This window comes from Sceloporus undulatus, chromosome 4 (assembly GCF_019175285.1).
Source record: "Sceloporus undulatus isolate JIND9_A2432 ecotype Alabama chromosome 4, SceUnd_v1.1, whole genome shotgun sequence".
Lineage (NCBI taxonomy): Eukaryota > Metazoa > Chordata > Lepidosauria > Squamata > Phrynosomatidae > Sceloporus > Sceloporus undulatus.
Window position 1 is genome coordinate 3,823,539 of NC_056525.1, and position 27,708 is coordinate 3,851,246.

At 44.1% G+C, this 27,708-nt stretch overlaps 1 protein-coding gene across 1 annotated transcript; it reads left to right on the plus strand.

The window, feature by feature from the left end:
* Nucleotides 1-27,029, plus strand: LOC121928107 (interferon regulatory factor 4-like). The gene is made up of 9 exons (XM_042462393.1): nucleotides 1-263; nucleotides 1,717-1,921; nucleotides 6,581-6,669; nucleotides 11,152-11,269; nucleotides 15,800-15,916; nucleotides 19,734-20,129; nucleotides 22,054-22,163; nucleotides 23,599-23,724; nucleotides 26,949-27,029. Exons 1-9 carry the CDS (start codon nucleotides 93-95, stop codon nucleotides 27,027-27,029), a joined length of 1,413 nt encoding a protein of 470 aa, XP_042318327.1. The 5' UTR covers nucleotides 1-92.
* The last annotated feature ends 679 nt before the right edge of the window (nucleotides 27,030-27,708 follow it).

Sequence of the window (27,708 nt, forward strand, 5' to 3'; positions counted from 1 at the left end):
CCGAAAGCGAAAGGAGCTCCGGGCGGTTTCGCTTTCTCCCTGCCTTTCTCCCTACTAGTCGCCTGGAAGAAGGAGGGAGGCCGGGGATCGGGATGTCTTCCGCGGCCCCGCTCCGTCTGCGGGAGTGGCTGCTGGCCCAGCTGGAGAGCGGGCGCTTCCCGGGGCTGCGCTGGGAGGACCGGGGCCAGAAGACCTTCCGCATCCCCTGGAAGCACGCCGCCAAGCAGGACTACCGCCAGCACCAGCACGCCGCCCTCTTCAGGGTCAGACCCCCCCTTCCCTCCTCCATCCACCAGCCCTTTGGGAAGGGCAGCCCAGGGGCCATCCAGTCTACCTCCCTGAGAAGGCAGAGAGCCAAAGGCCAAGCCCTCTGGGCATCCTGCAGCTGGAAGAGGCCCCAAGGGCCATCCAGCTCAACCCATCCAAAGGCAGGCAGCCAGCCAAAGGCCAAGCGCCTGAGACTCCTAGAAGTGCCACCCGCTCCGACCTCTTCAGAAGGCCTCTGGGTTCCTTTGGGAAATCGGTAGACAAACGGAACTTGTAGCATCTTTGAGCCTCACTGAAAGAAAGAAGTTGGCAGCATGACCTTTCCTAGACTGGAGCCAACTTCCTCAGATGCATTTGTCTTAAGACGTAAGTCTATGAAAGCTCCTGATTCCCATTTCTTGCTTTTAGTGAGTCTCAAAGGTGCTACAAGATCCCTCTGCATAGTGACTTTCCAAACTAACACAGCTATAACTTTGATTGTTCCATTTCAGAAAGACAGGGCTTTGGTTTGGCGCATCAAGGTCAGGCCCCACCTGGAGCAAGACTGTCTCCAGCTCTGGACAACACAGGAGCGTGTCCAGAGGAGGGAGGCCAAAATGGCCAAGGTTCCAGAAACCAGAAAGCTCTATGAGGAACGGCTCAGGGAAGAGAAGGTGAAAAGGTGATAGGATAGTCCTGTTTAAGTATTTGAAGGGGTGCCATATTGAGGAGGGAGCAAGCTTGTTTTCTGCTCCTCCAGAGAATAAGACCCAATGGTGCAATGGATTCAAATGAGAAAAAAAGAGATTTCACCTAAACATTAGGAAGAACATCTGGACAGTAAGAACTGTTCAACAGTGAAAAATGCTGCCTTAGAGCGTGGTGGAGTCTCCTTCCTTAGAGATCTTTAAACAGAGGCTGGATGGCCATCTGTCAGTGGTGCTTTGATTGAGAATTCCTGCATGGTAGAATGGGGTTGGACTGGATCAGGGCCCTTGGGGTCTCTTCCAACTCTAGGATTCTATGACTCTATGATCACAGGCTCATAACTTTGTAGTGTTGGAAGGGACCCCACGAGTCATTTAATCCAGCCCCCAGCTAGTGCCAGAATCCACAATTAAAGAGTCTCATCAGAGATGCACCACTTTCCAAGGGAGTCTATTCCACTGAGATATTACCTGAATACATTTCAGGATATGTTATCTGTTTCTAAAACATTCCTCCTGGAACAACACTCCTTCTGTGCCCAAGATCTTGGAGAAATGGTGCCAGTTGGGAGTGGACAATACTGGCATGCCAGGATTACAGTCCAGCCTCCTCTCAGTGCAGGAACTCCGCAGCCAAAGTACCCCAGAGAAGTGGCCTTCCAACCTCTGCTGACATCCCTCCAAGGAAGGGAAGCTGCCCCCCAACATCTGATGTGTCATATTTGCTTATTTCAGGTTGGTGAACCCCCCTCTTTTTTTCCAGGCTTGGGCCATCTATAAAGGCAAGTACCACGAAGGGATGGACAAAGCTGACCCCTCCATGTGGAAAACCCGCCTCCGATGTGCCTTGAACAAAAGCACTGACTTCAGGGAAGTCCCTGACCTGAGCCACCTGGACATTTCAGAGCCTTACAAAGTATATCAGGTTGTGACCAATACTGGTGCTGCTGAATCCCAGCAAGAAACAGGTACATCTGACTGCTTAACCATTGTGCCTTGTAACCCTACTGTTGTTTTGGTTGGGGGGGGGGCGAGAAGATAAAATAATAAGATTGTGAATTCATTCAGTTTTAATTTGAACAGCGAAGGAATTGACCAAGATGCTCCTGAATAGGTTCAACAGAATACAAAATGGAATAGGTTTTGGGGGAACAGAGAACATGAAATCTCAGAGCTGGAAGAGACTGCCAGGGCCACCCAGTCCAGCTCTGTTTTGCCATGCAGGAACTCACAATCACAACCCTCCCTGTGACAGGTGGCCCTCCAGCCTCTGTTTCAAAGCCTCCAAAGAAGGAGATGCCACCATAATCTCCAAGAGAGCGTCTTCCACTGTCAGACAGCTCTTACTCTCAAGAGGTTCCTCCTAATGTTGAGGTGGAATCTCTTTTCCTGGAGTTTGCTCCTAGTCATAGTCCAACACTCAAAAGAGCAAAGCTGAGGGTTGCTTTTTGGAACCCCCCCCCCCCCCCCCTAAATATTTTTGAGCTGTGGTTGAATCCATGGATGTAGAGTTCATGCGTAGTTGGTCAGTAAATGTTCCTCCTTTTTGCATTTCAAACGATGATTCTATGATATTGGCTAGAACCCAGAGTGGATTCATTGTCCCACTGATATTCAGGCCATCATGTGCTGTGCATAGAGGGGCCTAAGGAGGGCCCAAAGGAACAGCTGTTGCTACACAACAGCAAGCACCATCATCCCCCAAGAAGCTTCCCACTAGCCTCAGGAGCTATGGTGAGCCAGGAGCATAGTCAGCATGGCAATTGTGCATTTCCCAAAAGCAGTCAGAACAAGAGGCCTTACACCTCACCTGAACATTTCAGCCTCTTCCATTCTCAGAGCAAGGGAGAATCCAGAATCATCAGAATCCAGAATCCTCTGGCCTGCATGCCGGGAGACCGAAGTACAGTCAGCCCTCCACATTTGCAGCTTTGACTTTTGAGGAATTGATTATTTGTGGATTTGAGTACTGCAATGTTTTCTTCCTAGGAATCTCTTAAGTTCTCCAGTGCAGCTGTCAGAAGCTGAGCACAGTGTTGCGCTGGAGGACCTAGGGGTTATTAGAGAAAACACTTCTCTAGGCATTTGTAGGCCCTCCAGCATCATTCTGTGGTCAGTGACTGGCAGATGTTTACTACAGAGTTGTGCTGAAGGACCTAGGAATTCCTAGAGAGGTGTCCTCTCCGGTAAAAAAAGTAGTAGTTTTTTATTTGCAGTTTTCCCACTTTCACAGGGGTCCTATGCCCCTAACCCCAGCAAATGTAGAGGGCCCACTGTATGCACCTGTGCAATCCCCCCAGATTCTGGGAGCTGTAGTCTATAGAAAAAGTAACTTTTTCAGACTCTGCCCAAACTGCTTGCCTACACACACACACACACACACACACGTGCGCGCTGGGTTCCTTTCGGTTTCTCTTGGTGGTGGCACTTTCCTGTTGATTTGGGGAAGGGAAGGGACATGAACAACAGCTCTGAAAACTTCACATTCTTGGTGGCTTCTTAGACCAGTATATAAAACAGGATTGCTGGGGTTTTTTTAATGGGATGGAGGGACTTCACATCAAAGTCTTGTTTTGCACTACGAATCCCAGAACCCCTAGCCAGCATGGGACCCATAGAAAACCAGCAAAACTTATGATGCAAGCTGGCTCTTATATAGGGAGATACAGTCTTTCAGATAGTCTGGACCCAAGCCATGTTGGGCTTTAAGAGTCAGAAACCCAGCAGTTTGGATTATTTCCCCAAAAAGGGACCTCAGCCAGTGAAGCTGTTTCAAAAGGGGGATCATATGTTCCCTGAAACAATCCTTGATCAGCAGCATTTTGGACCTGCTGAAGTTTCTGAACAGTTTCCATAGGAAGCCTCACATAGAGCACATGGGACTAATAATCCAAATGGGATGCCATTGAGCCATGAAGCACCATAGCTATATCTGATATCTCAAGAAAAATGGGTGCAGCTGATGCACAAGGCTTGATGGTGCAGACACACTCCTGGAAACCATCAAAATCTGGGCATTCAAGCTCAGATCTGAATTCAGGAGTCCACACAAGCGTTGGACCTGAGATTTCATCCAGTGCCGGCAGAGCCCCTAATATTCCCTGACCCGCCTTCTTACTGACTGGGAGCAGCTGTGCCTTGTCTGCATTAAGTTTCTGTTTCTCCATCCCCATCCAATCCATTACTGACAGCAAACAATGGTTTAGTACAAAACAAGCTCCCTTGGAATCTGAGGCACGCTTTTGTTTGGATAGCTCTTAAATCTAAATTGCTCATGATCTTTGATGTGTGTCTGTCTTTGTGTGTGTGTGTGGGGGGGGGGGGAGTTTAACATTTTATTTCTTTTAAAAATGAGAGAAAAAGAGGGAACAAGTTTTATGTGGGAGACAGACTATCACTCCTATGAGCCTTGCTCCATCACATTGCATTACAAATGGCCATTTCCACTGGTGTTGTTCAGTGATAAGAAAAAGACACTTTGCACATGCTTGGGAATTCTTTCAATATTAACCAAAAATAGTCACTAACAATATCTGGAAATTTAATTCCATCAGGGTGATAAAGAAGAGCCCACATGTTTTTGGCCAGTGTGCAGGTCAGCCCAAAGTTTTCCTTGCCACCAAAGTTCCAGGTTACTAAGTAATATCAGGAAAGCCCCTGGCTATTCCAAGAAATAAATGGTCCAGATGTACATTATCACCCATCTGAACCAGAACTGTGGTCAGACTGGGATTGGGAGTTGACTGAAGGCATTCAAAAATGGCTATATATATATGCACAATAATCACGTTATTCCAGTAAAGATTTCTGTGCTTTACTGAAACATGTTGTGGGGGCATGGTCTGAAGTAGTTTAAATGAAGTTGGGGGTAAGTAGACCATTAGTTTGATGTGTTAGTGCCATTAATGTGTAGCTGAAGTTCCTTTTATTTAAAAGCGAAGAGCAGGCTTTCTTGATCTTAGGGAAAGGGAAGCCAAAGAAATGACAAGTCTTGTCCCTTACAGCCTCTGTAGCCCTAACTCCCAACTTGTTTGCCAGGCTGCCTTCAAGACAGCTGCGGGTGCATTTATGAGAAATAAATGCATCCGACAATGCAAGAGTGGCACATGCTTAGAACAATTGTATTTGTTAGCTTATTATATTTTTTAAAAAATATTTGTATATTTATGTTTTACATGTTTTCCTGTTGTGCTGGTTTTACGTTTGTGGTACTCCTTCCTTCCCCTGTTTTCCTTTTTAAAAAATTAGGCTGTATCCTTTGGCAAGGTTGCCTGTCGCTTTTATTTAGTGAAGTGCTATGTGCATTAAGAGTGCTGTATAAATACTATGCAGAACTAGATAGATAGGAGGTAATGACTGGAACCTTGTTGGTCTCCCAGGCTGCATCTGCACTGCATAAATAATCCAGTTTGACACCACTTGAACTGCCATGACTCAGTGCTGTGTAATTCTGGGAATTGTAGTTTGTTATGGCTCCAGAGCTTTCTGACAGAGAAGGCTAACTGTCTCACAGAACTGCAGTTCCCAGAATTCCCTAGCATCGAGCCATGGTAGTGAAAATGGTATCAAAGGGCTCATTCCCATTTACAAAATAATCTAGTTCGAAACAGGATTATTTTGAAAGTGAATTCTCTCCAGGACCATTTACTCCCCTTTGTTGTTCACATTAAGGGAGAAAAGAGGAAAAACGGACACGGAGAGAATGGATGGAGGAGGAGGAAAGAAGGGAGGGAGGGAGGGAGGGAGGAGGAGGAAGGAGGGGAGGCCGGTGACAGGGAGATGTCAGGGGCCATTGCAACTGCCCCTGTTATCTCCCTGTCATCAGCAGTGGATTTGATTCTGCCCTTCACTCCCATTGGGCTGAATCGATTATGATTGATTCAGCCCAAAAAGGAGCAGTAGAACACAGCGTCTTTTTGATGTGGGTTTAAGGGGAGACAATCCTAACCCCGCTTCGCGAATTGATTCCAAATTGATTTGCCAATGGGAACTATAGTGGTATAAATCGGATCTTAATTCCATATGATCCGATTTAAACCTCAGTGGGAATGAGCCCAAAGTGGATTATTTCTGCAGTGTGGGTGCAGCCTTAGCAATGTGTAAATTCCCTTGCAAAGGTGGTTGTGGGTTTGGGTCCAGTGCATAGTGGTCTGAATTCAGTTCAAGGCCATGGAAGCAGAATTGCACATGTTACACCATTGTGCATTTAGTACCACTGCAAATGCCATTCTCAGTCAACACCTATCCATCTGCCTTGTTTAAATTGTCACTAGTGGTCCATCTGTTGTGCATTTGGTTTCATATCTGGCTGCACATTTAGTGGCTCATTCCACGCAAAAGTGGCGTAACACAATCAATGCATAAATTTGCAATGTAAAATCCCAGCCAATGACTCTGTCCTTTTGGGGATGAGAGACGAAATCCTGTCTTGTAGTATCTGGAAAGGACTGTCAAGGTTTGGATCTTGGTTAGCCCTCACCCCTTGCAAGGTGTCTTTCTTAGTTTTGAAATTTGGGGGATATGATGGCAGTGGTAGGACAATGGGGGAATCAATGGGAATCCAGACTGATGGTACTCAAAGACATCCTTCTTAGATGTAAAGAAAGTTTTTCTGTCTCTGCTTTCAGATAAGGAAAATAGCAAGGAGTCCCTCCAGGAGCCAAACATACCTTTGACGTCTGCGAAAGAAAGGAGACCTAATGGTGAATCAATCAAGGTAGCGGTGTTGCTCACACAGATCTGGGTCATGCCCATGTTATACCTTGGCACCCACACCAGAAGATGCTTTCGGCTAGTTTAATGTAGCCTGAAGGAGCAGCCTGTTGGGTCTTAAAATGTGGAGTGAGGTGAACTTCTGTGCCTATTTGCTCTTTCCAGACTTGCCCAATCAAAAAGGGTTTTACCATAGTCATTCATGCCCTGGTTAGATGCTTCTTAGACTACCATCTTCAATCATCTGAGAAATGGTGGCTAGTTTAAGGTCAACAGGTATCTCTGTAATGAAGCTGGGGCTGTCCTTAGCAGCCAGCTTAAATTTTACAATTTAGGTGTTGGCTATAGTGGAAACAGAGGAAATGTTAGCCTTTTCAGACTTCAGCCCCCAGAATCCCCAGACAGTACAGTCAGTGACCATGTAAGATGCGGGAATTCTGGGAGTTGTAGTCCATCCAATAAGTTTTGCAAGTTCCAACTAGAGATATCTTGCAATTTGGGGTGTTCACCTCCTGTTAGGGCTACAGTGATAGTACACATAGTATAAATACACTCATGATGATGGTGATAATGCCCTAGAAAAGCATTGGAAGGATCCGCAAGGATCATCCAGTCCAACTCCCTGCCATTCAGGAAAACACAACTAAAGCACTCCTGAGAGATAGCTTTCAAGTCTCTGTTTAAAGACCTCCAAAGGAGAGTCCATCATTCTTCAGGACAGTCTGTTCCATAGTCAAACAGCTCTCTCTTGAATCCTCTACTACAGCATCATGTGGAAGTGAAGAGAGCATTCATTTTATGAGGAGGAATGCCAGTTCCCAGGGAGCAGCAAAAAATAAATCAATAGATGAATAAAATAAAATCAAGCCATTTTTCCTGGGGTTGCTCACAGCAGATGTTTTTTAGCTTATTTATAGCAGTTAGCTGGAAGCTGCTCAAATAGCCATATTGCATGGCATGAGAGATGTCACAATGGAAAGTTTTACACCCAAATAAAGATCAGGCTGTCTAAAGATATTTGAATTGTTCCATCTCAAAAGCTCAGGATGTGGTTAAAACGTGAAGCTTCCATTCTTTGAGTCTTCAGCCGATTTTGTGGAACTTTTAAGATGGATTGGCCTCCACATCGAGGGTTGCTTCATACTCAGGCTGCCATGAAGCTAGTCTATGTAGTCCATGTGGTGTGGATATAGTATATCTTGATTTCAGTAAGGCCTTTGACAAGGTTTCCCATGATATTCTTGCAAACAAGCTTGTAAAATGTGGGCTAGACAAAGTAACTGTTAAATGGATCTGTAATTGGTTGACCGGCCGAACCCAAAGGGTGCTCAACAATGGCTCCTTTTCCTCCTGGAGAGAAGTGACCAGTGGGGTGTCCAGTGGGGCTCTGTCCTGGGCCCAGTGCTATTCAACATCTTTATCAATGACCTGGATGACAGAATTGGGAGCATTCTTATCAAATTTGCAGATGACACCAAATTAAGGGGAATAGTTAATACTCCAGAGGACAGGACCAACATTCAAAATGATCTGAATAGACTAGAAAGCTGGGCCAAAGCTAATAAAATGAACTTTAAGACAGAGAAATATAAGGGCACTTAGGGCAGAAAAATGAAATGCACAGATATAGGATGGGAGACACATTGCTGAATGAAAGTACATGTGAAAGAGATCTAGAAGTCCAAGTAGACCATAAGATGAACATGAGTCAACAGTGTGATGCGGCAGCTAAAAAGACCAATGCAATTCTAGGCTGCATCAATAAAAGTATAGTATCTAGATCAAGAGAAGTAATAGTGCCACTCTATTCTGCTCTGGTCAGGCCCCACCTGGAATATTGTGTCCAGTTTTGGGCACCACAATTTAAAAAGGACGTTGAGAAACTGGAGCGTGTCCAGAGGAGGGCGACTAAAATGGTGAAAGGTCTGGAAATCTTGCCCTATGAGGAACGACTCAGGGAGCTGGGGATGTTTAGCCTGGAGAAGAGAAGGTTAAGAGGTGATATGATAGCCCTGTTTAAATATTTGAAAGGATGTCACATTGAGGAGGGAGCAAGCTTGTTTTCTGCTGCTCCAGAGAACAGGACCCGGAACAATGGATGCAAGCTACAGGAAAAGAGATTCCACCTCAACATTAGGAAGAACTTCCTGACAGTAAGGGCTGTTCGACAGTGGAACAAACTCCCGCGGAGTGTAGTGGAGTCTCCTTCTTTGGAGGTCTTTAAGCAGAGGCTAGATGGCCATCTGTTGGGGATGCTTTGATTTGGATTTCCTGCATGGCAGGGGGTTGGACTGGATGGCCCTAGTGGTCTCTTCCAACTCTATGATTCTATGATTCTATCAGTCGGTTAGATAAATCAATTAAAAAACGGAGGCTGCAATCCTGTACTCACTGAGCTGGGACTTTTAAGTATGGGACTGAACTATAATCAATTCAGTGGTTGCTCCTAATTAACTAGGAAGCATTTTTATTTGTAGTTAGAGAGAGATTATATAGATACAGATGTTAAAAGTATTGATATAGGTGGTTATTAAAACTGCAGATGGAAACGCTATCTTGAAAGAGATATTCTCAGTTTTTGTCTCTTGCGGGAGAGGATGCAACAGATTAAGACTGTTGCAGCACATGTGGGTATCATCTAAAAGATGTGGGAATCATGTAGCCCTCCAGATGTTGTTGGACTGCAAGTCCCATCAGCCCTAGCCAGCCAGTGTGAGGGATACTGGGGGTTGTAGTCCAGCAACATCTGGAGAGCTACGTGTTTCTTAGCCTTGATCTCAAAGCAAAAATCCACATAACCTCTCAAGCCCTGATAACCTATTTTGAGTAGATTCCTCTTTGGAATCTTTCCCCACTTTACTGAGAAATGCCAGGGATCAAACTTGTATGGCAGCTTTGGTGAGACCAAACTGGTTCTGGTTCTTGGCCCCAACAATTTAGGGACAGAACATTTTCAGAGGAGGGAGACCAAGACAGTAAAAGGTGTCTGGAAGCCAAAGCAGGAATGGCTGAGGGAGTTGGGAATAATAACAATAATAATAATAATAATAACAATAATAATTTATAGCCTGCCTCTCCCCAGAGGATTGGGGCAGGTTACAATGAAGAATAAAACATAGTAAAATAATAACACAATCCCTAACCCATAATTAAATAAAACAGTATGTTTAGTTTGGAGACAAGAAGCTTGAGAAGAAGACATCTTCAAACATCTGAAGGGCTGTCTTGTAAATGATGGAGTGAGTTTGTTTACTGCTACCTTATATACTCAACTATAAGTCGACCTCATAGAATCTTAGAATCGTAGAGTTGGAAGTGACCGCAAGGGCCATCCAGTCCAACCCCATTCTGCCATGCAGGAAATCACAATCAAAGCATCCCTGACAGATGGCCATCCAGCCTCTGCTTGAAGACCTCCAAGGAAGGAGACTCATGAATAAGATGAGGACAGGTTTTGGGGCCAGGATTTATGGATTTAGATATGATTCGTGGATGAGTTGAGAGTAAAACGTAGGGGTATGTAACAAAGGATGTAAAGGATGAAAGAAAGGAAAAGCGTGCCAGAAGACATACAGAACTCCAACAGGCATAACTGTTTGTGCTCATACTAAAGGCTTCATCGATGAGAGAATATAAAGGGAGTGTGAGTGCTTCCAGAACAGATGACAAACTTCATAAGAATTAAAGTACAGTACAGTACTTTCTTACGGTACTTTCTTACACTGATAAACTGACTCAGGTTTTTGGAGTGAATTTTTTCATTAAAATTTCTAGACTTATACATGAGAATATATAGTATTCCAGCTGACAGACCCCAATCCATCTGATTCAGATTAGAAGAAAGGAAATTCTGACTAAACATTAGGAAGAAACTTCATCAAGGTTATTGCTGATCAGCAGTGGAATAGAGACCCCCTTGGAATGAGGTGGATTCACCTTCCTTGGTGAATTTTCAGGAAAGGTTAGGTGGCCACCTCTCAGGGATGATTTCGTTGTGGGTTCCTGCCCTGCCCAGAGGTTGGATTAGATGACTCTATGAATCCCTGCACTTGAGATTTTATGACCACTGTGAATTCTCCTACAACATGGTGGAGCCAGCATGGCATAGTTGTTTGAGCCTATGACTCTTGTGGCCAGGGTTTGATTCCCAGATCGGCCGTGAAACCCACTGGGAGACCTTAGTGGAGGCAAGTCACATACACTCAGCCTCAGGAGAAGGCCATGGCAAACCTCTTCTGAACAAATCTTGCCAAGAAAACCCCATGATAGGGTCACCTTAGGGTCTCCATAAATCGAAAATGGCTTGGAGGCACATGACAACAACATGGTGGAGCTATGATTCATCTCCCTAATAACAAAAAGGAGGACACTTCGTCTCCCCTCCCCTGCTGTGCAACCTCAAGTCTATCATTATTCCAAGGTCTGGACGATGGGGGTCTGATTCCTTCCTTCCAAATTTCAACTGCTGTCTTTGCTTCCTTCGTAGGCCAGAAGGGCATCCTCACATTCAGATCAGGAAAGCAAGAATGATCTGGTGCCAACTGGCCATAATTCTTCAGGGGTAGCCCAGGCTTCCCAGAAGACAAACCATACTGAACAGCAGGGTAAGGGGACGCAATGGGGTGGGGACTGGGTTTCTCTGGACCCCTCATGGGCAAATGTTTGGGATTGTTTCAAGTGGCACCGCTAACCTTTTCTGATTTAAGCTTCTGGTTGCTTTTAATTCTATTGACAGCTGGATTGTATTTTAACATTAGTATGATGTGTATTTTTAGCTGTATTTGTTTTTAACTTTGTGAAGCTGTCAAGGCTGAGGAAAAGATGGAATAACATTAATAATACTAATTACAGGTTGAGTCTTCCTTATTCAGAATTCCAAAATCCAAAATCCTGCCAGCTCTAAATCTACCAGCAAGATGGCTGTGCTTTGGTTCACTACTGGCTGCAGGCTCATGGCTCTTTAGATACCAAATATTTCAGCAGCTGCAGCCTACTAAAGAAATTATCACACTACACTCTTATAGCATTGCTATTTAACTGCTCTGGCTGTCTGTCACTTGTTGCATTCTGGGGTTTGTAGTTCAGTGAGGTCTAAGGGCCCTCTGGCTGAATATTCTAAATGCCCCTCCCTAAACTGCAAATCCCAGCATGCAACAGGAGGCAGCCAGAGCACTTCAAAGTGGAATAGTAACTCTATAATATCTAGTCCACCCCAGTTCAAGATGGGAACTATCCAGGGTACTGAAATCAGCACAACTATAGGGCTATTGGGAATTAGGCCAATTCTGGGTCTTTAATGAATTGGTTGAATTAATGATGGGGGGGTCTCAGGATTTTGCTTTCAGTGTACAATATCATGTGAGTTTGTACACTCATTCCTCCACATTCTCTGGGCTAGGGGCACTGGCCCCCCATGAATCTGGAAGAACTCCAAATAACGAAAACACCTCTCTAGGAATCTCTAAGTCCTCCAGTGCAACTCTGTGGTCAACATCTGCCAGACAGTGATCACAGAATTGCACTGGAGGAGCCACAAATGCCTTGTGGAGTGTTCTCTCTAGGAATCTGTAGGTCCTTCACTGTGACTTTTGGTTATAGTTGACCATAGAGTTATACTGGAGGACCTAGATATTCCTAGAGAGAAACAGACTAATAAAATCCACAAATAATCAAATCCGCAAAAGTCAAAGCCTCAAATGTGGAGGGATGAGTGTATTACAAAGTGTTGGTTATATGTGACTGAAGAAACAGGCTCTCTCTAGGCATTTCTAGGTCCTCCAGCGCAACTTTATAGTCGGCCTCAGGCAGCAATATACCATAGACTAACAATGCAGGACCTAGAAAATACCTAGAGAGAACACTTCATCATTCACTGTAGGTTTTAAAAAAACAACAGTGTTCCAGACTATACATGAATTTCACATTATAGAAGGGTTCCAAAATGGCTCCCTTGTATAATAGGTGTTCTGACTATATTCCTTTATTTATTTACTCCATGGGTCTGGATTTATGTCAGAGCTGAGGGGTGCGTGGGAATCATCCCCTTTTGGTCTACAGCTCTGCTGGCCAGGGGATTCTGGGAGTTGTAGGCCATAATAAAGGAACTTTTTGGAGCCATGATCCATTTCATTGGCTAAGCTTGGAGAAGTTACTAGAGCAGAACCACACCTGAATTTTCTTATGTTTCCTGTAGTTTGGGGAGTGACTAGAGCTCTCTGGATGAGAATTCTAATTACTCTCTCCAAACTACAAATCCCAGGATTCCATTGGATGGTGCCATGGCAGTTGAAGTGGAATCATAGAGCTTATATATGTGAATGAAAGCCCTGTGGAATTAATACATACAATCATATTTTTCTGTCATGAATGCACTGAAAACATGGGGGAGGGAGGCAGATCATTTTAAGATGCCTTAAGCATTAGGTAAACATTGATTTTAGGGTGCCTTAAGTCTCTTGAAGTAAAATAAGTGGTGAGATCATCAGTTATAGCTTAGGAAAGATCCCCTTCTGAGGTAAATAAATACATCTGAAAAATTTCTGTAGTGAAATCTGAGGTAAAATCAGAGATCATGACATTAAATATAAGTTAGAAAGATTGTCATCTGAGGTAAATAAATAAATCTGAAGATCTCTCTGAGGTAAAATCAAGGACAAAGTTGCCAGTTGTAAATTAGAAAGATGATCTCCTGAGGTAACTAACTAAATGAATAAATCTGAAAAGTTCTCTCTGAGGTAAATTCAATGACCAAGTCATCAGTTACAGTCTTGAAAAGATCTTCTCCTGAGGTAAATACTTAAATCAATCTGAAAGATCTCTCTGAGGTAAATTCAGTGGAGAAGTCGTCAGTTATAATGTTGGAAAGATCCTCTCCTGAGGTGAATAAATAAATCTGAAAGATCTATGGTGCATTTGCACTGCAGAATTAATTTAGTTGGACACTGCTTTAACTGCTGTGGTGCAGTGCTATGGAATTCTGGGAACTGTAGTTTTGGGAGTTATTTAACTTTCTCTGTCAGAGAGCTCTGGTGTAAGTGTAAATCCACACTTAAGTACTAATGTTTTCACTGAATGTGAGCATTGCATAGTGGTTTTAGCACTGGAGCATGACTCTGAAGATCAGGGTTCAAATCCTGGGCAACCTTGGGCAAGTCACACTCTCTTAGCCCCAGACAAAACCAAAGAAAACTCTGCGATAGGATTGCCTTAAGGTAGCCATAGGTGAGAAACTACTTAAAGACACACAACGACAACAGTGCTGTCTCATTTCTGTTGAATGCCAACATTGTACAACCAAGAATGCTTAACTGCATATGCAAGAGTTTCGCTTGCAGAAATCCGCTTACACATCCCTGAACTGAATCCAGGCAAGGGTTGAATCCAAGGGTTTCTTACGTATGGGAACTTGTGTGGGTGTGAAACAGGATGCTGCTAGCCAGTAACATCGTAATAAAAGAGAAAGACATCCTTCAGGGATGATCAGTTTTAATCTGCAAAGTTTGTTATTCATCCAGAAGAAGGACAATGGAACCGATCTGGTCTCTCTCAGCAGGGAGTTCCAGTGAATTTGTGGGCTTGGAGAGTATGAATGTTGTAGTAACAAACAAACAATACAGGTTGAGTCTCCCATATCTGGAATTCCTAAATCCAGAATACTCCACAACCTTTTTCATAGATGGCTGAGACAGAAGTTCATCCCACGGGGGAAATCCCATGCGGAAATGGGGGTTTAAATCAGAAACAAGCCACAAAAGTGGGTTGGTTTTCACACAACATCATTGTTAAAATGGCATTAACCCAAATGGAAAGTAGACAAAAGCTGCTCCTTTTTTACTTTCAGGTTAACACCAGTTAACGACGGCGTGTGTGAAAATCAACCCGCTTTTGTGTATATTTGTGTATAAGACTTCCTATCTAGTGAACTCTGCCCAGGATGATTATTATTTGGATTAGTTGGTTTTTAATATGAAGTTTTAATCTTATCCTGTTTAATCTTGTTTTAAGGGGGGCACTATGTATATATGGATGCATTTTAACTTGTTGTGCGCCGCTTTGATTGCCTGGAAAAAGCGGGATAGAAATAAAAAAAATATTGTATTATTTTTTATTATATATGAAACATAAATGAATTTTGCCTTTAGATTTGGGCCCTGTCTCCAAGCAATCTTGTTAGTTATATGCAAATACAGGGGGTTCTTGGTATCCGCTGGGATTTGGTTACAGGAACCCCCATTTATACCAAATTCTATGGATCTTCAAGTCCCATGAAGTACAGTGGCATAGTAAAATGGTATCCCTTATATAAAATGGCTAAATCAAGGTTTGCTGTTTAGAATTTATATATTTTAAAAATAGTTTCAGTCTGTGATGCTTGAATCCGTTGATAAAAAGTCTGTGGATACAGAGGGCCAACTATTACAAAATCTGGAGAAAAAAACAGAAATCCAGAACTCTTTTGGTCCCAAATATTTCAGATAAGAGAAGACTCAAACTGTACAGTTCTAGATTTGCAGCTTTCACTTTTGTGGACTTGATTGTTCATGGATTTGATTCAGGCTTTCTCTCTAGGAATCTCTAGCTCCTCAAAAGTGACTCAGAAGTCATGCTGGAGGACATGGAGATTCCTAGAGAGAACCTTCTCAGTGGATGGCCATCTGTCAATGGGGATGCTTTGACTGAGAGTTCCTGCAGGGCAGAATGGGGTTGGACTGGATGGCCCTTCTTGGGGTCTCTGTGATTCTCCAGGCGCAATACCATGATAAATTTCTGGCAGATATTGACCATAGAATTGTGTTGGAAGCCCTAGAGATTCCTAGGGAGAACACTTCTCCAGGCATTTGTAAGTCCTCCAGCGCAATTCTATGGTCAACGTCTGGCAGAGTTGTGCTGTAAGACCTAGAGATTCCTAGAGAAGTGTTGTTTTATTTGCAGTTTTTCCACTTTCATGGAAGACCTGCGCCCCTAACCCCAGCAAAGGGCCAACTTTACTCCCCCCCCCCCCAAGTTCTGGCTCTGAGCAACTTGCAAGCAGGACATCAACGTGGAAGTTTGAAGAGAGGCAGGAGGTGAATTATCTCAGTGCTTTAGAATGAGTAAATTTTAAAACTTCCCGGCTTGTTGTGTCCCTTTACCAGGCTACCAGGTGAAAGGGATTTTCTATGGCTGGAGCCCAGCGCAGTTTCGGTGTCATCCGAGCCCCCACTTTATTGGTCCCAGCTCCCAACTTGCAGAAATGGAAAGCATCAACTCAGGTAGGGGAGGAAGAAGCCAATTTTCCAAAGTGGGTCTGGGTTTAATGCAAGATATCATCCCGTTTAATCCAAAGTTTGGAAGAATTCCTTTTTGGACTTCAACTCCCGGCCACTTCTCAGTGTGTCCAGTGGCTCCATGTTGTTGCTGCATTATTGCTGTTGCTGTTATTTTTATCCTGAACTTTCATCATGAGATCTCAGGGTGGCAAACCGATAAAGCAAGATAGACAGTTTCAGATTAAAATCAATAAATAATTTAAACAATATAAAACATATGGAACAATCCCAATGGGTTAGAAGTGTTTATCATCACCCCCAACAACAACAATATCTCCTCCTCCTTTATTTACATCCTGCCTTTTCTTCTAAAACTCGGACTCAAGGAAGATTGTAGATGAAAATAAATACAAAAAGGCTAAATTAAATTGGAATTGACATTAAAAATATTTTGAACTGCTATTAAAATAATAAGGCTATTAAACTAATAAAAAGAAGTTTAAAAGCAGTATGCATCCCTTGTTTTAAAAAAAAGTTTAAAAAACAGTTCTAAACATTTCATTCTGTTGGAATGAAAAGGTTTTTGCCGACAGATAAACAGCAGGGAAGGTGCCCTTTTAGTCTCCTAGGAGGAGGATACTTGTCTATCAACACTCAACCAGCCAGACTTTTGAGAGTTAATGTCCAGAATACATCTTTCCCAACGATTGAGGTTGACATAAGAGGCTGCTGCCACACTGCACTTTGACACCACTTTAACTGTCATGGTTCCATCCTGTGGACTCCAGGGATTTGGAGTTTATTATGACACCAGAGCTCCCTAACAGTGAAGGCTAAATGTCTTACAAAACTACAAATCCCAGAATTCCTTAGCATTGAGAGATGGCAGTTAAAGCAGTATCAAACTTCTGCAGAGCAGATGAAGCCTTAGCTGCTATTCAGTCATGCCAGAGAACCATATTTTTCAAAGATGCTAAAAACCACAGGCTGGGAATGATGAACCCTTCTGATATTGGAGTATATCAACTCCATTGTGGTGTAGTGGTTTGAGCATTGGACCAGGGTTCATACCCCAACTTGGCTGTGTAAACCCCACTGGCTGACCTTGGGCAAGTCACACTCTCTCAGCCTCAAGGGATGGCAATGAAAAATCCCCTCTGAAGAAACTTGCTAAGAAAACCCCATGCTAGGTTTGCCTTAAGGTTGCCATAACTTGGAAATTACTTGAAAGCATGCAACAATAACAACAACTCCCAGCAGCCCTATTCAGCATAGCCAATGTTGAGGCATGTTCGGTGTTGCAGTCCTGTACTAGAATACTGCACCGGCTTCAGGACCAGGTATGGGGTGGAGACTGCCATGGTCGCTTTAACTGATGACCTTTGTCTAGCCATCAGCAGAGGAAGTGTGACCCTGTTGGTGTTACTTGACCTCTCAGCAGCATGTGACACAGTAGACCACAACATCCTTCTGGAACACCTGAGAGAGTTAGGAATCAGAGGCACTGCGTTGCAGTGGTTCCGCTCCTTCCTCTCGGGCAGGTTCCAGAGGGTGATGCTCGGGGACAGTCGCTCTTCAAAAACAGAGCTTAATTGTGGTGTCCCTCAAGGCGCCATCCTGTCCCCGATGCTATTTAACATCTATATGGAGCCGCTGGGAGAAATCATCCAAGGATATGGGGCTGAGTGTTATCAGTATGCTGATGACACCCAAATATATTTCTCCATGTCCCGGTCATCAGTGACAATGACAGATGGCATCTCTCCCCTCAACCAGTTTCTTCAGGCAGTAATGGATTGGATGAGGGAAAAGAAGCTCAAGCTGAATCCAGACAAAACAGAGGTACTTACGGTAGGGGCCCCCAAACCAGGTATTGGGCTGCAACCTCCAGTCCCAGAGGGGCTCATGCTCTCCTTGAAAGGACTGTGTTCACAGTCTGGGGGTGCTCCTAGATCTGTCGCTTCACATGAGAAATCAGGTGAATGCGACGGTCAAGTGTGCCTGTTATCAGCTTTGGCTGATACGCCAGCTGCGCCCTTTCCTGGAGCTGGGTGACCTCGAAACTGTAGTACATGTGCTGGTAACCTCAAGACTTGATTTTTGCAATGTGCTCTACATGGGGCTACCCTTGTGCCTAGTCCGGAAACTCCAGTTGGTACAGAATATGGCAGCCAGGTTGGTCACAGGAACAGCAAGGAGTGATCATATAACACCAATATTGAAGTCACTCCACTGGCTGCCTATTAGTTTCCGGGCACAGTACAAGGTGTTGGTCATTACCTTTAAAGCCCTCCATGGCTTGGGCCCAACCTATCTAAGGGATCGCCTGCTTCCATACAATCCGCCCCGTACCCTCAGGTCCTCTGGGAGGAATTTACTACAACCCTTAAAGACCAGGTTGATGGTGACCTCCCAGAGGACATTTTCTGCAGCCACTTCCAATTTATGGAATGGTCTGCCGGATGAGATCCATCAAATTACCAATCTAGAGAGCTTTAAAAAAGCCATTAAGACGGATCTCTCCCGGAATAAAATACTTGGCCACTAATAAGACTTCCCATCTAGTGAACTCTGCCCATGATGATTATTATTTGGATTAGTTGGATTTTAATATGAAGGTTTAATCTTATATTGTTTATCTTGTTTTAAGGGGGGGCATTATGTATATATGGATGCATTTTAACTTGTTGTACGCTGCTTTGATTGCCTGGAAAAAAGTGGGATAGAAATAAAAATTTATTATTTTATTATTATTTATTGCACCTGCTAGATCTATTGACCAGTCGGTCAGTACCACTTAATAGACCTCTTAATCTTACATTAATGGTGGAATGGTGAGTCAAGACTTAACACAAATTCCATTTAGGCAGAGGCAGGAAAAGTAGGCTGTTTTCCTGTGTGTTCGCTCTCAAATTTTGCTCCCAAAGACCCCATGGAATTTGGGGGAATTTTTGTCACACATTCTCACACACAGGCTGCTTAAAACACAAAAGAGGTCTTTCTTTCAACAAGACTTAATCAGGAATTCAACTTCTGGGTCTCCTGTTGGGGAGAAAAAACTCCCCCTGGGCCTAAAATGTCCTAGAGGAACATGAGGACATGACAAAATTTACCCCCAGTGCTCTTTAGGGTGTTCAGAAAATGTGGGGGTTGATTTTAGGGGTTCAGCCATCTAAGGTTAGCTGGGGTGGTGGTCAATGCATCTCTCTAACCACTGATGGTTGTTACTGACTCCTGCATTTAGGAACTACCAGTGGGATCCAGGCCATTGTGTTTGACTGCCCCATAGTTTGGAGATTACTGTATATACTCAACTATAAGTCGACCTCATGTATAAGTTTAGGGTAGGTTCTGGGGTCAAAGTTATGGATTTTGACATGACCCATGGATAAGTCGAGGGTAAAACTTAGCTGCATGTAACAATGGATCTAAAGGATGAAGCAAAGAAAACAATGCCAAAGAATTGACAAAATTTCAGCAGGCATTACTGTTTCTGCTCACACTAAAGGCTGGATGGATAAGAGAGTACAGTAGAGGAGGGTCAGTGCTTTCAGGACAGATTACACTCTTGCCTTTCACCAGGGGATGGTTCCTTTTTAAATAAGAGTTAAAGTACAGTATTTACTTTGACCCATGGATAAGTCGACTCAGGTTTTTTGGGTCAATTTGACTAAAATTTCTAGACTTATACATGAGTATATACAGTATATTTTATTTAATTGTTTCGTTTATGTGCTGCATTGCTCCCAGAAATGGACCCAAGGTGGATCACAGACAAAATAATTTAAAACTCATACTTGCTCTCTTCTTTTTGCCGCAGATTGCTGGCTGCACATTCGCCTGTATTACTGTGATGTCCTGGTGAAGGAGGTCACCACAACCACAGCCGAGGGCTGTCGGATCACCTTTCTGCCAGTGCCGGCTGATAACACTTGCCTTTACGGTCCAAGTGGCATGGAGCAAATTGAATTTCCTGCCCCGGCTGCGGTGGCTGGGAATTGTCAAGTGACCAGGGCCATCAGCATCCTGGAAAGGCTTCTCCCCTTCTTACACCGTGGGGTCCTCCTCTGGGTGGCCCCCGAGGGAGTCTTCATGAAACGGCAATGCCAAGGCCGGGTTTATTGGAAGGGGCCTATGGCACCCCACAATGACAAGCCCAACAAACTGGAGAGGGAGAAAACCTACAAGCTATTGGACACCCAGCAGTTCCTCCAGCGTGAGTCAGAGTTATCCTTTCTCCTGATGGAATGCAAAGATATAGCCATGCTAGTCTGCAAAATCAGTATGCAAAGAGATCGTATAGCATGTTTGACAGTAACCAAAAAAAGAAGTAGTCAGCGTGAGGTTTCGTAGACTTGAGTCTACTTCCTCAGATGCATTTGGAAGTAGGCTTAAGTCTATGAAAGCTCCTGCTGCCAACTTCTTTCTTTCAGCCTTTCTCTTGGCTTAGTTCTTCATTCTTGTAGCTTTGGCTTCGTCCTTCCTGATTCCTCTGAGAACTCTACAAGCAGAGCTTGGGAAACATGATTTGTTTGGCACTACAACTCTCAAAGGCTGCATCTACATTGCTTCACCCTCCGAAGAAACTTACCAAGAAAACCCATGATAGGTTCATCTTAGGTTAGGGTCGTCATAAGTCGGAAAGGACTTGAAGGCACACAACAATGAAGCCAACCGATCCCACACTTTTCAGCCCTCCTCCCTCTATAGGTGCAAACTTGCTTTGACATTACATGGTTATAGCTCTTTGCTGTTGCTTTAACTGCCCTTGTAGGTTTTTTGTGCGTTTTTCAGGCTCTGTGGCCATGTTCTAGACAAGTTTCTTCCTGACATTTCACCAGCATCTGTGGCTGGCATCTTCAGAGAATGCCAGGAAGAAACTTTTCTAGAACATGGCCACATAGTCCGAAAAACCCACAAAAAGCTATGGATGCCAGCCATGAATGCCTTCAAGTTCACATTGCCCTTGTAGGATTTGTAGTTTAGAGCAGGGTACTTTGTATTCTCTGCCAGAGAGCTCTAGCACACTGCCCATTCATCTAGTATGCCTCTGGAGGTGTTAAACCCTGGTCTGGAATGTTATAATTGTATGGTGTGAAAGAGACTATCCAAATGGAAAGGAAACACAGTCTTGGTGTTTTCCATCTTCCAGTGCACCTTCCAGTTACTAAATAGATTTTCTGTATCTTCTTCAATTCTGGGGAAGGATGGGGCAGGGCAGCTGTGCCCAAAACAGCCAATAGCCTCCAGCCATCAAAAGCCTTTCAAGGTAGTTGGAGATCCATTTCCCATAAAAATACTATTATTGTGGCTCTCTCTTTTTTCTACCAGCTATAAATATGAAGGGAAATGAGGCTGCCCTCACTCATCACATGGATGTCTTTGTGGAAGTGTTATTGTCAAGTGAAGCAATAATTGCCACTGCCAGGCTTTTGTTTAGTTAGTAGCAAAGAGATGCTTCCTCAATGGGTGCTAATAACTGAAGGTGATTCTTCTTAAAGGCTTTTGTCCAGCTCTTTCTCCATAAAGCTGTCATTTCATTCTCTCTCCACCACACTTACAGCACATTGGAGCGGATTACTTCATCCACATTATGGTTATTCTGGGCAGGAGCTTGGCAGAGTTCCTTTGGTGAACTACATCTCCTAGCATCCCCCCACATGTGGAGGATTGTGGGACCTATAGTCCACAAATGGAACTTGAGGAAGCTCTCTGACCAACAGCCATGCTTGGGTTGGGGATTCTGGAAGCTGAAGGAACTCAACCATGCTTTGATGCTGGACCTTTAATAGACTGCTTCCATTCTGGCCAATTGCATTTGGAATTCTTTTGGTACTGAGCCACTATCAGTACCCTAGTGTAGCTGGAGGTGATGAAGGCTGTGTGGGCACAGTGGGTGGGAAGGAGGGAAAAGGTCTTAGAGAATTAGGATGCTCAAAGCTGAAAGATTTTGTGTGCCTTCCTTCACCACAACCCTAGAAAAAGTGAACCAAGAGGATGTGGCTTGCATTTCCTTTCAACCTTGGCTCCGGTGGATGGAGGGGGGGGCAAGAATGCAGTGTGCGTTGGGCTTTCTGTTCTTCCAGCATTGCAAGTTCTGTACAATCATTTTGAGGATCTCTCATGTCTTTGCCACTCAGAGTTACGGAGTTACCTGAGCGAAGGAGAGCCCCCACCCCAGTACCAGATCCGCTTTTGTTTTGGAGAGGAATATCCTGCCGCTGGCAACCAGAAACTCATCATGGCCCACGTAAGTCTTCTGGCAGTAGTAGCTATTTCCAGTGCTCCTGGTTTGTATTGTTTGATGTGCACAGCACTAGGTTTGTTTGTTTAAAACTATTGCCTGTACCCAAAGTTATACATGAAGGTAGCACACCTGCTTCAGCTGCTTTTATTGGACCTCTTTCTACTTGTAGCAGAAAATCACTTTCTGGGAAAACTCCATCTGGACCTCTGGTGGAGCCTAAATCATCACCAGCATAACTCTCCACTGATGTGGGGTAATAGTTTGCATTTTGGACAAGGACTCTGGAGACCAGAGTTCAAATCCCCACTTGGCCAAGGTAACCCTGGGACACCAGACATCAAGGAAGGCAGGAGAAACCCCTCTGAGCAATGTTTTGCCAAGAACCCCATGTGGGGTCACCTTAGGGTTCCCAAAGTCAGAAAGCGACTGAAAGCAACAGACCAGAAGAGCTAAATGGCATTAGTTGTCTGGGATGTGAAGACTGTTCCTACTTCCCCAGCTAAACCCTGGCCGAACTGGAAATCTCCCGGCCACGCCATGGCCAACAGAACTGTCCATGTGCAGCTGGGAGGAGGGATTTTATCTTGGATTCATCAGTACAAGGCTGGATCTGGACTCTTCTCTCCAATAAAAAGCTTGTATGCAGGGGCCGTAACCACAAGAAGAACAAGGCACTACAAAACTGGTGTTCAGGAGAATGTAGTGCATGCAAATAAAGCTGAAAACAAGAATAGAAATACATTCATTCACAGAGCTTATTCAGCTCTGCTGCATTTATTGTGTTTAACCATGTTTTTTTCGATGAAGTTATCTTGGTTAAATGCCTTGTTTGGCTTGTCAATTTACTATAGAATTCTGAAACAGAACAAATGTTAAAACTTTGTACTTTTAAGCAACCAACCCTGACTCAATCACTTTAAATATTCCTTTCGGTTGTCCATTGTGCGGAAATTAAGGTGAAATCCTTTCAACAAATTGCATTGTGTCCTCAAGAAACCCATTGCCGCCTAACACCTTTGCGTCCTTTTCCCCTCCACAAGAAACACACCCTGAGTTCTGGGGCAAGTCTTGTCTGCTGCTGCTGCTTCGAGAAAAAAGAACTTTAGAAGATCCACTAAAGGCATGAAAAACCATGAAAATATCCTCTACCATCGAAGCTCGTGTTACCCCTCAAATTCTTCATTTTTCTTTGCAGTCCGTCTCAAATAGTGACAGAAAATGTCACACTTCCTGGAGCCATTTGGAGTAGATTGCAAAGGAAAACGGAAGTAGTTTGGCTTCTGGTAGTCAAGAAAGAACTTTTTGTCTTTGAGGGGTTGCTGGCTACTGGAGGCAGGATGTCCTCTTGCTATTGAAACAAAATGAGCTCCCAGAATGTCCCCTGTCCTCATCTGCTTCCTGCCTTGTGGTGACCTCTTACCTATCATCATCCCCTTAGGTCGAACCAGTCTTTGCCCGTGATATTGCCCTCCATGCCCAGCAACTGGGGCCGCGGTCACTCCAGGGCTCTCTGTCTTGCAACTTGGACCTCCCAGGAACCACCCAGATCCTGAAGCAGCTGTGCGTACCTTGACTGCCCTGGAAAGGAAGCAGAGAAGCCTGGCTAGTTTGGAGTGGGGGAGCAGTATCTACCATGTTAAATTTCATCCAGGAGAGAACCACTGGCTGCCTTTAGCACTGACATCTGCTGCACTCCGTTGCAATTCAGGCTTCTTTGCGCCTGGCTCACTGCCCAGGAATGCAAAGCTGGCCGCTCTGAAATCATCTGTGGAGTCAGGATCCCATGTTTGGTCAGCTTTCAGCATCAACAAATGACATTTCTGGCCTGAGCTTCTCAGACTGCAGCTGAGGCTCCATGTGCTTCGTTAGTAAAGGGAACGGCACATAGGTCACACATTCCTGGGAAATGCTGTTTTTTCCTGCCAAAGCCTAGCCTAGTCTCAGGTCCTCTTGGGATCCCTTCTTCCCGTCCCAGGTTGGGATGTGGGAGAGGGCCTTCAAGGTTGTGGCACCCACAAGTTGTGGGTTGTGCAATGCCCTCCCTTTGGAGCCACACTGGCAGCAACGTTGCCGTTTTATTTGGCTCCCAGTGCAAAACCTGGCTTTTCATCTGAAATGCAGCACACAGTTCACAGCTCCTTTTTTTTTTAATCCTGATGGTTGTAAGTTTTGTTATGTGTTTGTTGGAGTCAAACAAACATGTTATTAGAAGTGTTTGTGTTTTTAAGTTGCTTAAATTGTTTCACATTGGACAGAATCCTTTACTTAGTCCACCGAGAGTAAACCTAAGGCACAACTGTTGAATAGTGAGTTGGAATCTAGGCAAACTCATTCAGTAGGCCTCTCTTTGTTGTTGTTGTTGTTGTGAACTGCCCTTGAGTCAAACTCGACCCATGGATGAGACATCTCCAGACTCCGCTGTCTGCAACTGCTCTGCTTAATTCATGTAAACTCATACCTATGATCTCCCTAATAGATTTTTTGTGGGTTTTTCTGGCTCTGAGGCATGTTCTAGAAGAGTTTACTCCTGACGTTTGTGCTGCTGCTCTGTGGCTGGCATCTTCAAAAGAATCCACATTTAACATTCATTGTTTAAATGCACGTTTTAAGTCCATTTCTTGTGCGTGCCACTAGAGAGAGCCAGGAACCCACTTAGCAAGAGACTGTTTTGATCCCTTTGTTCCATGTTTCATTTTAAAAGGCTAAATATCCTCAGTGCCTTAATCCCCATCACAGCGCTCACCTCAAATTAAGCAAAGAAGTAAAGAAACTACTAATAGTGAAAATAAAATGACGTTTTTTTTAAAAAAATGAAGCATTTAAAGTTCACAAAATGGTGTGGTGGAGTCATGATTTCCTACTTCTAAATCTTGTTTGATGAATATACGGTGCAGATCATACAGCAAACAGTCCCCTAATGTCCAGAACTCCCTGACCTCACTCAAATTAGAAGATTTTTACACTAGGGTCAGTTCTGTAACAATACAATCTTATGTGGCACAGTTGTGCAATCACACTATAACAACGAATAAAAGCATTGCATAATTGTCAATGGCTATTTGATGTTCTCTTGTTGCCTGTTTTATTGAATCATTTCCTGTTTTGCTATGTTTTTATATCTATATCCTACTAGAGAGGCCCCTTCCCCACCACCACTCCCTTTGTGTTGTGTCTTTTTAGATTGTAAGCCGGAGGCAGGGAACGCCCAATAAAAAGATTGTATGTACAGCGCTGTGTAAATTACAGCGCTTTATAAATAAAGGTTAATAATAATAATAATAATAATAATAACAAAAACGCAGCCAATCGGGTTGTTGCATTGTTAGTAGGGTGAATGGATGTTATGCGCAGGCATTGTTATTGCGCTACGGTGCATGTCCAAAAATATGGTTTAATCCGAAACAGAACAAAATAAAATTTCTGTATTAAGGACATGATATACAGTATATACAGTTCAAATAAAAGAATGCCCTATACCTCCAAATAAGACAGAAATCCACTCGGAAAACAATCCTAGCATTGAGAATGGATTTCTCTGCCCAAATGCATCTGGGGAAAGCTCCCCACAGTGCAAATGCAATAGTGTGAATGAAGCGCAATTGGCAACCATTCACAGGGTTTCCCTGTTAATATGGAAGTACGGGACACAAGAGAAGTACTGGATGAGCGCAATTGCGCTGTAAGTGCGGGAGCGTTCCACTTCTCCCTTTTATAACCCTGTGTAGTAATCTCAGCCTGTCATTCAAGATGAGGCAGCTTGCTTCAGGTAACAGATTCGGGGGGTAATTGTAGTGCCTGTGTGTGGAGAAGCTGTCAGAGCAGCTTTCCTAGCAATAAAATGGGTGGGTGACTTTCTGTCGTGCTTCCCCATGCTTATAGTCTTAAAAGACATGACAATAAAAGAAAAGGGAATGGGGAGGGAATAGGAAAAAGCATAAGCACCACTTCTAAGAGAGCCATCATGGCTTGGTGTTGGATTGCAATTCTGGAGACCAGGGTTTGATTCCCAGCTCAACCACAAAACCCCTGGAGGAGTCGCAGGCTCTCAGCCTCGGGGAAGGCCATGGCAAACCTAGGCACAAATCTTGCCAAGAAAACCACATGTCTTAGGGTTACCATAAAACAGAAAGCAATTAAAGGCACAATAATGACAAAGAACAGCCACATCTTAAGATAGGTTCCTGGGCATGATGAAATGGTTACTGGTGGACAGTTGGGCAAATGGCAAGTCTGATGGGAGCTAGCAACTCAGGTGAACTGATGGTAGCCCAGCTTTTTTCTCACTGCAGGTCAGTGAAGTAGCCGCAGCTGGATTTTAAGGGCAGTAAACTGACAGTTAATACAGGCGTGATGCTACCCTATGTATCTGTGATAACAGTTGCTATGTGGTGGCGCTTACTTCTGAGTAAACAGGCATAGGACTGTTTTACCAAGGCGTTTATCAGATGAGGTTTCTGCAGCTCAGATCTGGGGCTTCTGCAGATTGGGCCATTCGCATTGACATGATAAGGAGAAGGTATTTCATACCTGGTAGCTTTAAATGTGAGCCCCTTCGCGGGACTTGCGAACTGGAATCCTTACTGACTCTCATTTGTGGCGATTTGGTGAGTTTGCTAAATAAGTGGATTGACACAATTACATTGGGGCTCAGTTCGAACTCACTGCGAATTGGTCTGGTGTGGAATCTCAATCCTGAACACCATCGCAAGACCCCCAGGTTGCAAATCTCCCAGGATGCCCTGCGTGAAATGTGCCCCCATTTCTTCTGGTGGCTCTTTTTGCTTTCAGGGTAACCGGGGCTCCATTGGAGCTCTCTGCTTCCTCCCTCTTCTCTTCCCCGATGTAACTTCGGCAGAGCAGCCAGGCTAGCAGCACTTCTCCCCTCTGCCTCTCTCTCTCTCTCTCTCTCTCTCTCTCTCCCTCCTCACACCACACACACAACCTGGCAGCAAATTCAAAGGGATCCTGTGCAGAGCCCCATCCATTTCATCCCATGTACATCTATCCAACGGATGTATACTAATGTTTGCAAAATAGATGGGAAGGAAATGAAACATGAGGATGGAGGGAGAGATGGAACTCCCAGAATTCCATAGCCTCGAGTCAAGACCCCACAACAAACTCCAACCCCATAAGTCATACTTTATTTTTAAAATAATAATAATAATAATAATAATAATAATAATAATAATTGTAGGTTACTAGTTGGCTGAGGCACCAGAGCTCTCTGGCAGAGAAGGCTCAATGTCAATTCATGCACATCTACCATCCTCCTGTCAGTCTCAACATTATCTCTCACACACACACACATAACACCAGAGCTCTCTGGCAGAGAAGGCTCAATGTCTCTGGACACTACAGTTCCCAGAATTCCATAGCACTGAGCCAGGAAGTTAAACTGGAGTTAAACTGGATTATTCCCCAGTGTGGATGCAACCTAAGAGAAGGCAACTGAATGACAGGAGGATGGTTGTAGATAATATATAGATATAGCTCTTTAAGGGCTTTTGGACTTCAGCTCCCAGAATCCCAGGCTATTGGCCAACAT

Excerpts from the sequence above, each read along its gene's own strand:
- LOC121928107 (XM_042462393.1), top strand. The coding sequence starts at position 93 with ATGTCTTCCGCGGCCCCGCTCCGTCTGCGGGAGTGGCTGCTGGCCCAG. Across the intron at positions 1,922-6,580 it reads TGAATCCCAGCAAGAAACAG|ATAAGGAAAATAGCAAGGAG; the intron begins GTACATCTGACT and ends CTCTGCTTTCAG. Across the intron at positions 22,164-23,598 it reads AGAAACTCATCATGGCCCAC|GTCGAACCAGTCTTTGCCCG; the intron begins GTAAGTCTTCTG and ends TCATCCCCTTAG.